Source organism: Erythrolamprus reginae, chromosome 3, assembly GCF_031021105.1.
Source record: "Erythrolamprus reginae isolate rEryReg1 chromosome 3, rEryReg1.hap1, whole genome shotgun sequence".
NCBI lineage: Eukaryota > Metazoa > Chordata > Lepidosauria > Squamata > Dipsadidae > Erythrolamprus > Erythrolamprus reginae.
This window is the reverse complement of record NC_091952.1, coordinates 219,320,949-219,335,534: the sequence shown is the minus strand read 5'-3', so window position 1 is coordinate 219,335,534 and position 14,586 is coordinate 219,320,949. Positions and strand designations below refer to the sequence as shown.

At 39.1% G+C, this 14,586-nt stretch overlaps 1 protein-coding gene across 4 annotated transcripts in view; it reads right to left on the bottom strand.

Moving 5' to 3' along the window:
* Positions 1–14,586, bottom strand: part of ZFHX4 (zinc finger homeobox 4) — a 208,434-nt gene that overhangs the window by 23,420 nt on the left and 170,428 nt on the right. For 3 of the 4 annotated variants that reach the window (XM_070747958.1, XM_070747959.1, XM_070747960.1), the window contains exons 6-8: positions 4,972–5,105; positions 2,031–2,231; positions 272–392 (exon numbers count right to left, since the gene is read on the bottom strand). In XM_070747958.1, coding sequence (XP_070604059.1) covers positions 272–392; positions 2,031–2,231; positions 4,972–5,105 — 456 coding nt within the window. The remainder of the gene's footprint in view (positions 1–271; positions 393–2,030; positions 2,232–4,971; positions 5,106–14,586) is intronic. The other variant, XM_070747961.1, reaches the window with a different exon arrangement.

The following is a 14,586-nucleotide window of genomic DNA, read 5'->3' as shown; positions in this document are numbered from 1 at the left end:
CTACCAGAATGCTAAGGTGCTCGCTTCCAGTAGTGATTTTGGGGATGGTGCACAGCTGTGTGCCCCTGACATGTGTATGCATGCCCCCGCATGAGACTTCTTACAATATTACTGTATTGCAATACACACTCGATTTCATTAATTGGTTAAAACAAACTGGACTTTAATCTCTGCATTATTTTCTTTGGTGCAGAGTTACTGCAATCTCCAAAGTGAAAGGATATTTTATCTAAACACACTAATTCTGCAAGTGTGGTTTTCATTGCTATACCTGAGTATTTTCCAGACCCCTCGGTTCTCAGGTTTGTAGACGTGGCATCACAGTCAGATTTCTCTGAAGCAACTGTTGGCAGTAGCATACTGTTAGGCATCATCATATCTGGTACAGGAACCTTAGGGAGGAAAACATAATTTTGACACTGCTTATCACATATAGACAAATCATCCAGGAGTTTAAAATTTAGCTCATAAAAGCAGCAGAAATGGTATTGGTTAAAATATCCTGAGCAAAAAAAGATACTAAAGCCTCCACTTTCATTGAACTGAGTGTGGCCATCTTAACTTGTTGTTTATATCCTAAGATTTTTATTAATATTGCTTCTTCATTGCTTATTTGACCCCTATGACAATCGTTAAGTGTTGTACCACATGATTCTTGACAAATGTATATTTTATTTTATGTACACTTGGCCAATAAAATTCTATTCTATTCTATTCTATTCTATTAAGCTATTCGGGTAACACAAAGGCATTACTTCTGAAGGCGATAACAAAAGATTAATTTATATGTCACACATCTGGGTGAATATGAGCAATAATGTTTTATTTTATTTTTATTTTTATTATCACATTCATGTGTGTCTGACAATTTACCTTGTTTTACGTAAGCTTTTATATAATTCTATCATTGAAGTCCTAAAAATATTTTATCACCCCTGAAAAATATCTTTAGGGTTTCCTCTAGTGATATCTATATTGCATTTTAGAAAACATTGAAAGAGAAAATAATATTGGTGACATAGTAGTTGTACATTCTAACACATATATTTTTGACTATAATCCTCTTTAAATATACAGTATATTCCCACCAACATACATATACATTATATGTATAACACTTGGGTTTTTATTAGATTTTCAAGGTAACTAAATAAAGAGTGGGCCTTCTCCGGGTCCCGTCAACTAAACAATGTCATTTGGCGGGGCCCAGGGGAAGAGCCTTCTCTGTGGCGGCCCCGGCCCTCTGGAACCAACTCTCCCCAGAGATCAGAATTGCCCCCACCCTCCTAGCCTTTCGTAAGCTCCTTAAAACCCACCTCTGTCTTCAGGCATGGGGGAATTGAGATATACCTTCCCCCTAGGCCTATACAATTTATGCATGGTATGTTTGTGTGTATGCTTGGTTTTTAATAAAGGCTTTTAGCAATTTAAATATTAGATTTGTTTTATGCTGTTTCTTATTATTGTTGTTAACCGCCCCGAGTCTACGGAGAGGGGCGGCATACAAATCTAATAAATAAATAAATAAACCATAAAATTATGATTCTGCCCTATATAAAAATAACACCATTATTTACAAGTTCATATAAAATTGGCATTAAATTTAACTGTTAGTTTCCCAGAGTCATACGCATGCTATGAGTGGATATATAAATTAATTAAATAAATCTACAAAAAAAGTAGTAATTTCTAATGCTTTTAGCTGTCACAATACATTACACCAAATGAAAAAGAAAAGTTTCCCTACAGGGAAAAGTTAATAGCCAATCTGTTTTAGGAAGTGCATAGAGGCCCAGAGGTGAGCACCTTGATCTTGAAAGGTTGACTTTAATGAGAGCTTAAGACTCCTGTGTCTTTGAAAATGAAGGTTAAGTGAGTAGGCCAAAAAGATGAACTAAGTTATTGACAGAAGTAGAGATCTCTGGAGCCCCTATTCCAACGTGCTAATTCCATTTCTAGCATCTATTCATCACTGTTTACAATTAACATATATGTGAAAAAAACACCATATTAACGTTTTAAGTACTTACTGTCATAAGCAGTTTTTCTACACAATCTGGTGACACACTGTGCAAATGAGTCAGATGCAGTTGCAGATGCATTTTGTTGCTCAGGACATCCTGACAAAGGGGACAGCAGATCACAGGCTGCATAGAATGTTGTGACAAAACATGCATCTGTATACGATTTGGGTCCCTGCTATTGTAGTTACAATAAGGGCACTGGTAAAACTGGAAAAAAAACACCATCATAAATTCAGACTATTAGACAAATAAATGGGAAAAAATGACTTATTACTACAGTAAATACTATATTTTCCTTCAAGAAAAAAATTGAATAATGCTTCTTCTGCTTCTTCTAGTCAGTCTCTCAAGATAACAATATTTTCTGTGAATTTACCATCATTTTCACATTTTTAATGCCTTAAAAATAGTTTAATTTTTATGAAAAAGAAGAAACATGGAGGTTTATCTGCAGCCTATTCATTAGAGAGTACATGTTTGGGATTATATATAAGTAAAATTCTTGGACTTCATAATTTCAGTACACATACTCATGTCCTCACAATTATTATTGATCTGAAACAATCCACTACAGAATAAAACCGTCTTCAGTGAAAGCTATAGACTATAATATATCATTTTATCATAATCTATCATGCTGGTCTTCAGAAATGCTGCCCTATAAATTGCCAGTTTTGAGACTCTGATTTTGAAGTTAGGCTCATGGGATGAATTGGGACAGTTGCTATTGTATCAGCCTCTCTGCTGCATAGCAATTTGGAACTCGTTTCAGAATTGGCCATGGACTTTCCCAGGCTTATGATTTTAGAAGCCTTCAATTAGCTATCCCTGGAATAGACCTTGAAAACAGCCCAGGAGTTCGTGACCATCATCCCATGGCTTGACTTGAAACTGTGGTAACACTCTGGACTTAGTTTTCTTGTCAGTGCAATGGCAACATGATCTGAGGAGAGAACTATTTTCAGCCTTTCTGCCATGGTCAGATCATGCTCTGGTAATTTTGACATTCTTTTATGTTACCTTATTATGCAGAGAGATAGGACATATCTATCCAGCAACTGATGAATCTGATGGAGTTGCAATGGAACTGAGGGTTCTATCTGAGGTTCTGCTGCACAGCTCAGTGAAATGGACAGGATCCTCAGGACTATAAATATAGTCATCTGTGAATAGATCCATGTCCCCCTGGTTAACTAAGGCTACCCAGGATGTGGTGGGTCCTAGTGATGGTTAATTCTTCCTTGAGTCGTGGGGTGTTCCTGGACAATTTAAAGAGGCACCAGTATTCCTTTTTCTCTCTTACTGGATTCCATTGTTCTGGATCATTTTTGACTACCTTCTCTTTTACCAGAAAGTAGATGAGAAAGTAGTAATACTGCAGGTCCGGAAAATCCAGGATGAGACAGATTATCTGGATCCCTTCCAGTCAAGTTTCAGGTTTAGAAATCGGATAGAAAAGGCACTGCTTTTCCTTTTGGTTGACCTCTGGCAGGATTGGGATAGGGCCTCTCAGCGGCCTTTGATATTATCAACCTTGATATTCTTTTGGGTTGGGTTTGGCAGCTGGAGGTGGGGCAGAGTTTTGTGCTGGTTTGGGCCAGACCAGATCCATCACAATTTTGATGAGTGGGGTCTAGGACAGTGGTGGCGAACCCTTTTTCCCGCAGGTGCCGAAAGGGCATGAGCATATGCTATCACACATGCAGGAGTGCCCATACCCATAATATAATGCCTGGGGAGGGCGAAAACAGCTTCACCCACCCCCTGGAGGCCTATGGAGGCCGGAAACATACTGTTTCCAAACTTCTGATGGGCCCAGTAGGCTCATGTTTCACCCTCCTCAAGCTCCAAAGACATCCCTTGAGCTAGGGGAGGATAAAAAAGCCTTCTCCCATCCCCCCAGAGGCTCTCTGGAAGCCAAATATGCCCTCCCAGAGCCTCTGTGTTAGCCATAAATCAGCTGGCCGGCACACACATGCACCTTGGAGCTGAGCTAGGGTAACAGCTTATGTGCCAGCAGGTTCGCCATCACTGGTCTAGGAAGAGAGCCTTCTATGCTATTTCCCCTGCCCTGTGGAAGTCTTGTACCCAGAAGTAAAGTGGGAACTTATTCTGCTGGCTTCCAGAAGAATGTCAAGACCTGGCTCTGCCAATTGGCATGGAGACCTAAGAATGACCTGCAAATCTGAGGATGGTTGGTGACTTAAGGGCACTCCCTCTGCTGCTTAATTTTTAACCTATTTTTAGTCCAGTTTTTTTAATGTTTTAATCTAGGTGTCTTTTATATGGGTGTATGACTTTTATTTATAAATTACCCAGTGCCACTTAAAAGAGATGGCATTGTATATACAGTATTTGATAACTAAGAAGTAAGTAAGTCTAAATTATGGTTCATTATGTGTGGTAGATAGATTTGTTTATCTTTCCTATCCAGGGCTGACAGATAACAACTGGACCAAAATCATCCAGCCAGCTTTCATGCCTAGTATGGGCTAGAACTGATTCTTCCCACCACTAATCCAGCATTTTGTATATAGACAATTTAATATCCTGTTATATTTCAAATTCTGTATAAAGGTCATCTTGAAATAAAGGTTAGCTCAGAAGGCCTACTTGATAGTATCAGTTACTGGGAAAAAAGTGCACTTTCATTCAAAATTTGGGTTTCCATAATTATTTTTCCAAGAATTTTTCTTAAACTTTCTAAGTATCTATTTTCTAGGGGTTTTTTTTCATTTTGATTCCCAGGTAGCCGAATAAATACTGCAGTCATATATTGTAATACACTACTGTAATTAATAATCTGGTTTGGAAATATTAGTTTCATGTGATTAGCTGAAAAACATTTTATGGCTCATTGCAACCTGCATAAATAAAGCCCATGATGAATTAAAGTATTTCACTAAAATTCACGAAATAAAGCCAACATTGTAATAATACTTTTTACCTGGTCATGACCAAATTTATTTTCTTCAGAAAATTTGGTCTTTTTGGGTGGACCATCTTCTTTAGTTGGAAGTAGTGGTTGTTCCCCTGTTGCAATATTTAGTTTTGGTTCCTTCTCTGGTGTGTTTATTCCTGCTTCCAAAACAACAAGAATATATTATAAATAGCTATGATTGCCATTAGATCTTATGCTATGACCTATAAGAGTCTTTTAAATATTGTAGGTTTTCATCTTACAGCAGAACTCTCTTTGAAACTGAACAGGTACAAAGGTGACAGCCCACTTATCTCTGTAGCAGAGCAAACTCTATAAATACATTAAAAATGTACTCTTCTCTCTTGTTTAGCTAACCTTATGCTGCCCTAAACAGTAATCAATAACTAGATCTCTCTAGTATTTCACTCGAAAATTTTACACCACATTACGCAAAATCAAATCATAAGTCCCAGTTTTTGCTCCAAAATAATTAATTTCCAAACATTCTTCTTTTCCCTGTATTTAATTAAGAATATATTTGTCATGTTGTTCAGATAAGATGTGTATTATTTCCAATTATTGCACCACATATAATAAATATTGAGTTGAATACAGTTTTCATCATACCTCGAAGAGACTATTTAAATCAATGGGACTTAAGTTATTCACGACTAATTAAATCCCACTGATTTCAATAGATATGTAATATGGCATAACCATATTACAATTCATTTAAAAGAAAAGACACCAGCTTAACCATACAAAGATAAATAATGGTGATACACTGACTTAAAGTATGTTTTGTACATAAATGCTGCAATAGTGTGTATTAATAATATAATTAATATCCAGCCTGTGCTAGCCCCTTAATGTAGCGGGTTAGTACACATCAAAGAAAAGAATGCAATTATAATTTCCTAGATCATAAGAAAATTCTTTGCAGCCTCAATTTGTAGAGTAGTCTTTTTGTTAGGCTGCATATTTCAACAGCATTGAGTAGTCTGGTCACATACATCTCAAGACAAACACAAAACCTCATTTACCAACCATTCCAATCTCATCATAGTGTGGCATCATCTGACCTTTTTTCTGCTGTTTATTATGAGTATTTCTAATTTTAACTTTCAATTTTCACCATCTTCCAGTCAATTTGCAACTAAATTATTTCCAGGGTGAGGATACTATCACTGGACAACTGGGTGCAAATACATCTTGAAATGCAATGACGCTAAACCATTGATTGCTATCAGACCCAACATAAATATATTGTCCAGGGGAGACGCATGAAGGATCTTGATTTTTAAAATCCACACAGAGTTCACAAAAACGAACAAACTGACCTTACTGTCTAATGTCTTCGTTTTAATTTTAAAATAGGGTCATGGCTGTCACTGATGAAAAGCTTACAGAATACTTATAACGAACAGAAAGCATATTGGTGTAGAGAGGAAGAGAATAAACGTTTCAAATTAAAAGAAGACTTTTTATTTGAAAAATAATAGAAAGCCCTACAAGAATAAGTAAATGCAGGAGCAGCAAAATATATTGCATGTTAATATCTTCAAAAATTTATAAATACATTTTAGTAGAAATATATTAACATTGACTGTACTATATATTTCAGTGTATTATTCACTGTACTAAACTTAGGAAACAGAATTAGTGAAACTTTAAAAATAAAAGAATTATAGATTGATTAAAGAACAAGATGATTCAAATACAGTGGTCCCTCGACTTGCGCGTTCTCGATTAGCGCGAAACGCTGCAACGCGGTTTTTCAAAAAATATTATTTAAAAAAATAAAATATTAAAAAATAATTTTTTTTTTATTCTGTTCCCTGAATGGAGACCGCCGGCCGCTCAATCGGGCCGGCAGGGAACAGAATGGAGCGTTCCGCGGCGGGGCTGGTAGGAGGGGAGCCGAGGATGGAACCGAGCCCAGCCCCGTGGCATTCGCCTTCCTCCCGCCTGCAGCCGAGTGATCGTGGGCTCCTTCGCAACCTCAGAGAGCTTCCTGGTTTTCGTGAGCTTTCATGCCGAGGTTGCGAAGGAGCCCACGATCACTCGGCTGCGGGTGGCAGGAAAGCGAATGTCACGGGGCTGGGCTCGGCTCCCCCAGCCCTGCCGCGGAACGCTCCATTCTGTTCCCTGCCGGCCCGATTGAGCGGCCGGCGGTCTCCATTCAGGGAACAGAATGGAGCGTTCCGCGGCGGGGCTGGTAGGAGGGGAGCCGAGGATGGAACCGAGCCCAGCCCCGTGGCATTCGCCTTCCTCCCGCCTGCAGCCGAGTGATCGTGGGCTCCTTCGCAACCTCAGAGAGCTTCCTGGTTTTCGTGAGCTTTCATGCCGAGGTTGCGAAGGAGCCCACGATCACTCGGCTGCGGGTGGCAGGAAAGCGAATGTCACGGGGCTGGGCTCGGCTCCCCCAGCCCTGCCGCGGAACGCTCCATTCTGTTCCCTGCCGGCCCGATTGAGCGGCCGGCGGTCTCCATTCAGGGAACAGAATGGAGCGTTCCGCGGCGGGGCTGGTAGGAGGGGAGCCGAGGATGGAACCGAGCCCAGCCCCGTGGCATTCGCCTTCCTCCCGCCTGCAGCCGAGTGATCGTGGGCTCCTTCGCAACCTCAGAGAGCTTCCTGGTTTTCGTGAGCTTTCATGCCGAGGTTGCGAAGGAGCCCACGATCACTCGGCTGCGGGTGGCAGGAAAGCGAATGTCACGGGGCTGGGCTCGGCTCCCCCAGCCCTGCCGCGGAACGCTCCATTCTGTTCCCTGCCGGCCCGATTGAGCGGCCGGCGGTCTCCATTCAAGTAACAGAATGGAGCCTTCCGCGGCGGGGCTGGGGGAGCCGAGCCCAGCCCCGTGACATTCGCTTTCCTGCCACCCGCAGCCGAGTGATCCTGGGCGCTGCCAGCCAGGCCATGCTGGCGGCAGCGGAACAATCGCTGGCTGTCAACTTTTCTTTTTAAAACTGGGCAGGAGCTGACTTGCCTCCCCAGTGCTAAAAAGAAAAGTTGACAGCCAGCGCTGCGACTGACGGAATGCTGAGCCTCCCGTTCTCCCCCACCTCGCCCCTTCCGGTTTCGGCGTTCGGCAACGGAGTCCGGCGCTGGGGCCATGCGGGGCCGCTCATCCAGGGGGGCGTGGACTGGCAAGCGGCAAGCGGCAAGTGATCTGGCGGGAAGACCAAGGGAAGGTTCCTTCAGCCGCCCAACACCTGATCCGCTCCGCAGCGCGGCAGCAGCGAGGAGCCGAAGATGGGGTTTCCCCTTTGCCTTTACCCCATCTTCGGCTCCTCGCTGCTTCCGCGCTGCGGAGCAGATCAGCTGTTGGGCGGCTGAAGGAATCCTCCCTTGGTCTTCCCCCCGCCCACACGCAAACTCCACCATCTGCGCATGTGCGGCCATGAAAAAAAAAATGGCGCACATGCGCAGATGGTGGTTTTACTTCCGCATCCAATATAACGCGGAAATCGGTTAGCGCGGGAGGTCTTGGAACGTAACCCCCGCGCTAACCGAGGGATCACTGTAAATTGAAAATGGAGAAAGCCTTGTTCTTTTATAAAAATTTACGGTTTTCAGAATCTTAAGGGTCTAGAGGTTAAAGCATTTTAAATATTAATAATCATGTTCAAAACACACACAAAAAACCATCTCTTATAACCAATCATTTTACCCTAAAATTAGATTAGCACAGCAAAGTATTTTCCTTATTAAAATGCATTAAAATGCCCTAAGCTGCGTAGGCAGCAGCGAAAGGGTATGAATAACATTTGAGGATGCTTTGTGAACTCTCATATCCCAGTCCTTTGCCTCTCTGATTATGGAATTCAAGAGTCCCAGAGGACTATATTGAAAATTTGGGTCAGGAATTCCAAGATCCTTCCTCATCTATCCTTTTGTATTTGGAATATATCCACTTTAGCCATGAAAGCTAGCTGGGTAATCTTGGGCCACTTACTCTCTCTCAGGACAACTAACCTCACAGGGTTGTTGTTATTGTTGTAAGAAGAGGAAGGATTTGTTTGTTTGCTGCATTGAGTTATTCGTAAAAATAATAATAAAAATAATAAAGGTGGGATACAAACAAACTTGTTCTAAGAATTGTGATTATCATGTATGGTATAAATGTTAGGCCAAGGCATGCTTAAAAATTATTTAGACCATAATGTATCAGAGTTACATTTCATTTTAAACTAGTCATGATATTTTTCAGGTTTCTGGGAAAGAGCAATCTATGCTTATTGAAAGCCACATCTTTATTGCAACTCATTAAAACAGTGACATCTTTCTTTAAGTTTACGTGATCTTTATCATATGTCACAAGTATCAATTATTCACTTTATTTTTCTTGTCAAGCCCAACCCTATTATACTTCAATAACATTAATTTCCAGAGTCATACTCCTTATTGCATAAAATCAGTCTAATATAAAGTGACCAGATGTCCCGCTTTTGGCAGGACAGTCCCGCTTTTGAACAATTTATCCCACGTCCCAATTTTTTTTACAAACGGGACATCTGGTCACCTTACCCTCCATCCACCCAAAGGGAAGCAGAAGTGGGGGGCACATAGGGCCCCCGTTTCCTTGGGGGGGGGAGGCACCTCCTCCACTCAGAGCGACCCTCCCCCTCCAGCCCCTCCAGGCCACCCGCCTGCCACTCTTCCCTGCCCAGCTCTCCTGGGTGCCCGCAGCCTCTGCAGATGGACTCCCGAGGTCGCCCAGGAAGGGAGAAGCCCAGCGCTGCCTTCGATGCCCACAGCCCTTCCAGGCACCCCCAGCTCTCCCCCATTGCCCTCCGTCCAAGCTTCCTGAAGGGGCTCTGAGACAGATCCCACGGGAGGGTGGAGAAAGAGTTGGGGCGGCGGGTAGGAGGCAGGAGGGGAGGCCGGAGAGGCCGCCAAGAGGCCGAGGAATCTGGAGAAGGAAAAGGAGGCCAGGGAGAGAATCAAAAGGAAGATGGAGATAAGAGAGGGGAGGGGAAGACCCCCAGTCCCTCCCCCTCCCTGGGCGCCATCCAAACAAGGAAGGAACAATGCAAAATTGACATCTGCTCTTCCCTCTTTAGGCTTGTAGCAACGAGGCACAAGGACCGGCAGGCAGTTTGGCAGGGGGGAAGCCCTGAGGGGCTACTCCTTCTCGGAATGCAGACAAACTATGCCTCTTTTAAGACCCAGACGACGGTGCCTTCCCCACCCCTACACTTCTCTCCCTCCTTGGCTTTCTCTTCGCCCCGCAGTTCACCACAGTTCAAAAGGAGGCGTTGAGAAATAAAAAGCAAGAGACGGCCTGGGTGAAGCTGTGGGGAAACCACAGGGCAACGAAAAAGCCGGAGAGGTCAGCATATAAATAAATAAATGCATACATACAACCATGTCAGAATCTTTTCTAGCATGAAGCCTCAAAAGTAATTGGATATTATATAAATAAGATTTATTCAGGATTCAAGAGCTGAGAACTGCACATACTAAAAAGTATAAACCATTTCTGATACTAAGTGATAGCTTTTCGAATCACTCATCTATATTTATTTTTTAAGGAGGGATGGCCTACATCCCTGAGTTCTTCGGGATTGGGGGGCATAGAAGTCGAATTAATTAATTAATTAATTAATTAATTAAATAAAACATTTCCTTCATAGTGCAAGCACCACACCTTTCTTCTGAAAGGCAATAACTATCCCCAAAATCAAGATGTAGAACCCTGTTTTAATGTGCCAATGGATGACTGAATTTTTCAAACAATATGTCCACTTCCTGGTAAGCAGGTTGTGAGATCCATACAAATGATGAAGCATTTCTGATGCTGCTTTAAAAATTTCAGAACCAATTTTATTTTCAGAATGTGTGTTTATATGTATGTATTTGTGTGTATATATATATATATGTGTGTGTGTGTGTGTGTGTATGTGTGTGCGCGCGCGCATATATATATATATACACACACACACACACACACTGTGTCTGTGTGTTTCTCTCTCTCTCTCTGTAACCTATATGTGTAACATATACATACATACATACATACATACATACATACATACATACATACATACATATAGGTCTTAGCATATTTGGATCTTTTCCCGTGTAAGATTGATAGAATCTTGGGGATATTTCAACGAAACATCACCACAATTCTATCAATCTTACATAGGAAATGACCCAAATACACCAAGACCTACATGCCTAAACCCATGAAAAAAAAATACACACATACAAACACACACACACACACACACATAAAATACATACAGTTACAGTTATATATAGTTATAGACACTGTGTTCCCCTGAAAATAAGTTTTTTTTTTTAAAAAAAAACCACCCTGAAATAAGCACTTGGCTTTGTTGCCATGCACTCAAAAGCCTGATTCGGCTTATTATCAGGGGATGCCTTATCTTGGGGATAGGGGATAGGATAGTTATATATACTGTACTATTACCACATCATGTTAGCCAATATTCAAAAGAATTCTACCAATTGAGACTGCAGATATAAATTTGCTTTGCCATTACAGTACATAGATTAATCCTCTCAAAATAGTCTATATTTTGATCAGCTTCTCTTCAGATTTTATGCCATGTGAATTTCATCCATTGTCGTGTGTGTTTCATTGCAACCAGTTCTTCAAAAAACAAGAAGATGGTCAGGCAATGCCTATAGAAAAAAGGGTGCTTGGGTTAAATTGTATTTATAGCCTGAGCCAGAACTGCTGGACATGGCAGCTGGAAATTTCCTTTGAGACAGTCGGATTCCATTAGGATTCCTGAGCCTTCAAAGGAGATTATTTCTAGTATGTTTCCAACCACTTTAGAAGGTCAGAAATCTCTGAAAATGCAGAGTGATATTTCCATATGACAGAACAGTGGTCACTCCCTCTGGCAGGAGAAGCCAAGTGGAAGCAATTAAAGTTCGAGGAAAGTGAAACATAGGAAATAGAGACTGTAAAAATTACTCATAGAAGACCATTTATATGGCATTTGTTGGGTATGACACAAACGTGGAAATGTTTGCTGCTTTGAGTTATTTCTAATAATTACATAAATGTAGGATGCAAACAAATACTGTAAATAAAATCTGCATTATCTCACTTACAAATGTCTTATGAATTACCTTTACTTATGAATAATTTTCACTGTTGCATGCTAAAACAAAGAGGGGGCTAGAACTACCTGATTTAAAATTATATTTTTCAGCTTGTCACTCCATATGAATGAAATAATGGATGGCTTTAAGAAAGAGGTGTTATTCAACTTGGAAGGATATGATTTAAGATTTTATTAGCATGGCTATTTGTGGTATGATAAAGTCAAGGTTAATGTACGTTTTAAAAATCATTTGTTAGACATTCCACATCGACAATTTAAAATTTAAATATTCTTTAATAAATAAAGAATTATATTAAAATCTCTTTATGGTTATCAGTCTAATCAATTATTATTATTTTAGAATGGAAATGAATTTAAAAAATGATTAATTGATGCTGCTCTGTTGAATTTTTTCTCAAGGAGAATTTAAGTTAAAAATGAGAAAATCTGGATTTGGAAAGTTCTACATATTATTGATTTAAGATTTAAGTCTGATTTAAAAATTATGAATTTGAAGGCAGTAAAACTGAATTTGTCGGGAGCAATGTGCTGATGTTCAGAGTGCTGTAATATATAGGTTTACGAGCTATTGTTTATTGCTATGTAAAGTTGTGTACAAAGGTGAGCATATATTAAAATCATTTAATAAATGAAAATTTTATTACTAAGATGTATCAACTTTTATTGAATGTAGAGGATGAACAAATTAAAGATGCTATGGGCAAAAGTAGTGTTATGATATATAGTTACACCAATGAGAAAATAAGTGGAAGAAATCGTTGAAATTTACAATGAATTTTAATTTTAAAAAAGAAGTTTTATAAACTAGCCAGGTAAACTGTCAAAAATGTACAAGGAAATTTCAAACATTTGTTGAAAATACAATCAAACAGAGGGTACATATTTTCATCTTTGGTAGGCAGGCAAGAAAGCTAGAAAATACTGACATCAAGTATGTCTTCTAATTCAGAAGATTTGAAAAGCGAATAAACAGTTGAAATCAGAGATTTTTCTTTTCATTAATGGACAAACAAATGGCAATATCTAACAAAACTTTGCTTTGGTTGGTATATGATAACAGCAGTGAGACTTTTATATGCACTGATAAATGTCCACAAAGAAGCCATGATGATGAAGATGATAGAATTGGTAGAGATGGCAAAATTGTCAGTTTGATTAAAGAAAAGACTGGCCTATTTAATTTCTAAATGAAAACCATCTTGGATTTTTGAGGAGAAACTGAAAGAAATGAACTGTTGATTTTGGAATTTGATGATTAGAATTATACAAGACTAGTACATATGTATGGTTGTTGTCTGAGTGGATTAAATTAGATTATTTAGTTTTAAATTAATTGAATTTAGGCCACTGTATTGTATTGTATTGTTTTCACTTTTATATGTTGTAAGCCGCTCCGAGTCCTCAGAGAAGGGCGGCATATAAATCCAAATAATAATAGTAATAGTAATAATAATAATAACAATAACAACAACAACAATCATAATATGGGCAAGGAGAACCTTATCTTTACCTGTTTATAGAAGTAATGTAGATAAATGTTAACCCTACAGTAAAAGTATAATGCATTTTCCTTATTCATATATCTACCAAAGAAGTCAAAAGTCATTCTTTATTTATTTTACTTTTTGTTTTCTTTTTTACCCTCATATCTCTTCTGGAAAAATAAATTTGTCTCATTAGCAAGCAGTCCCCATCAGCTATAATCCAATGACTGTGTATGCATAGCACATTTACTAATACTTTAAGTGATTCTTTCTGGATTTCTAAATAAAAATATGCAGGTCTGCCTTATAATAATGGAATAGTAAATTATTCTTACATAAACCAGAACTGTGTAATTCATATAATCATCAATTTTATAACTCTTTAATTCTAAAATAACAAAGATTATGAATGTGTTAACATAAATAAATTATGTTAGTTAAGTTTACAAGAGGGAATATCAATCAAATATATAAACATGTGAAATAAAGCATGACAATATCCTATAAACATTTGTATTTATAAACTAAAGAACCTAATAATGACTAGACCTTCTGATATCAATTACTGTAATTAAAATAAGCTATAATACTTTAAAATTGTAGAAGTCAATATAAGATTCCTTCTAATTAGAATTTAACTAAAGAATAATTTTATTGCACAATAAATGTTTAATTTCCATTATTCCTTACATTTACCACCTTGTTAAATAGTGTTCCCTCCAGCCATCTCAGAAATTTATTACATTTACTATGCAAATGTATTAATCTGGATAAATTCCATATTAATTACTACACTGTGTTGAGTTGTAATTTGGATTATAATTAATCTAAAGTGGCACTAGAATTAAATGACAATATAAACGAGGCATTAGAAGGCTCTTGTCTTCTAAATCAATATTCAGTAAACATACTTTTCTTATTGCCAAGTCTTTCAAAGCCTCCATCTGAGATAAGGAAGGCAATACAGAACAACAATTTGTATAAATGCTTGAGCACCAAACATGTTAATCCCTTCTTTTCTAATGCATTATATGCTAAAAAGGGGTGA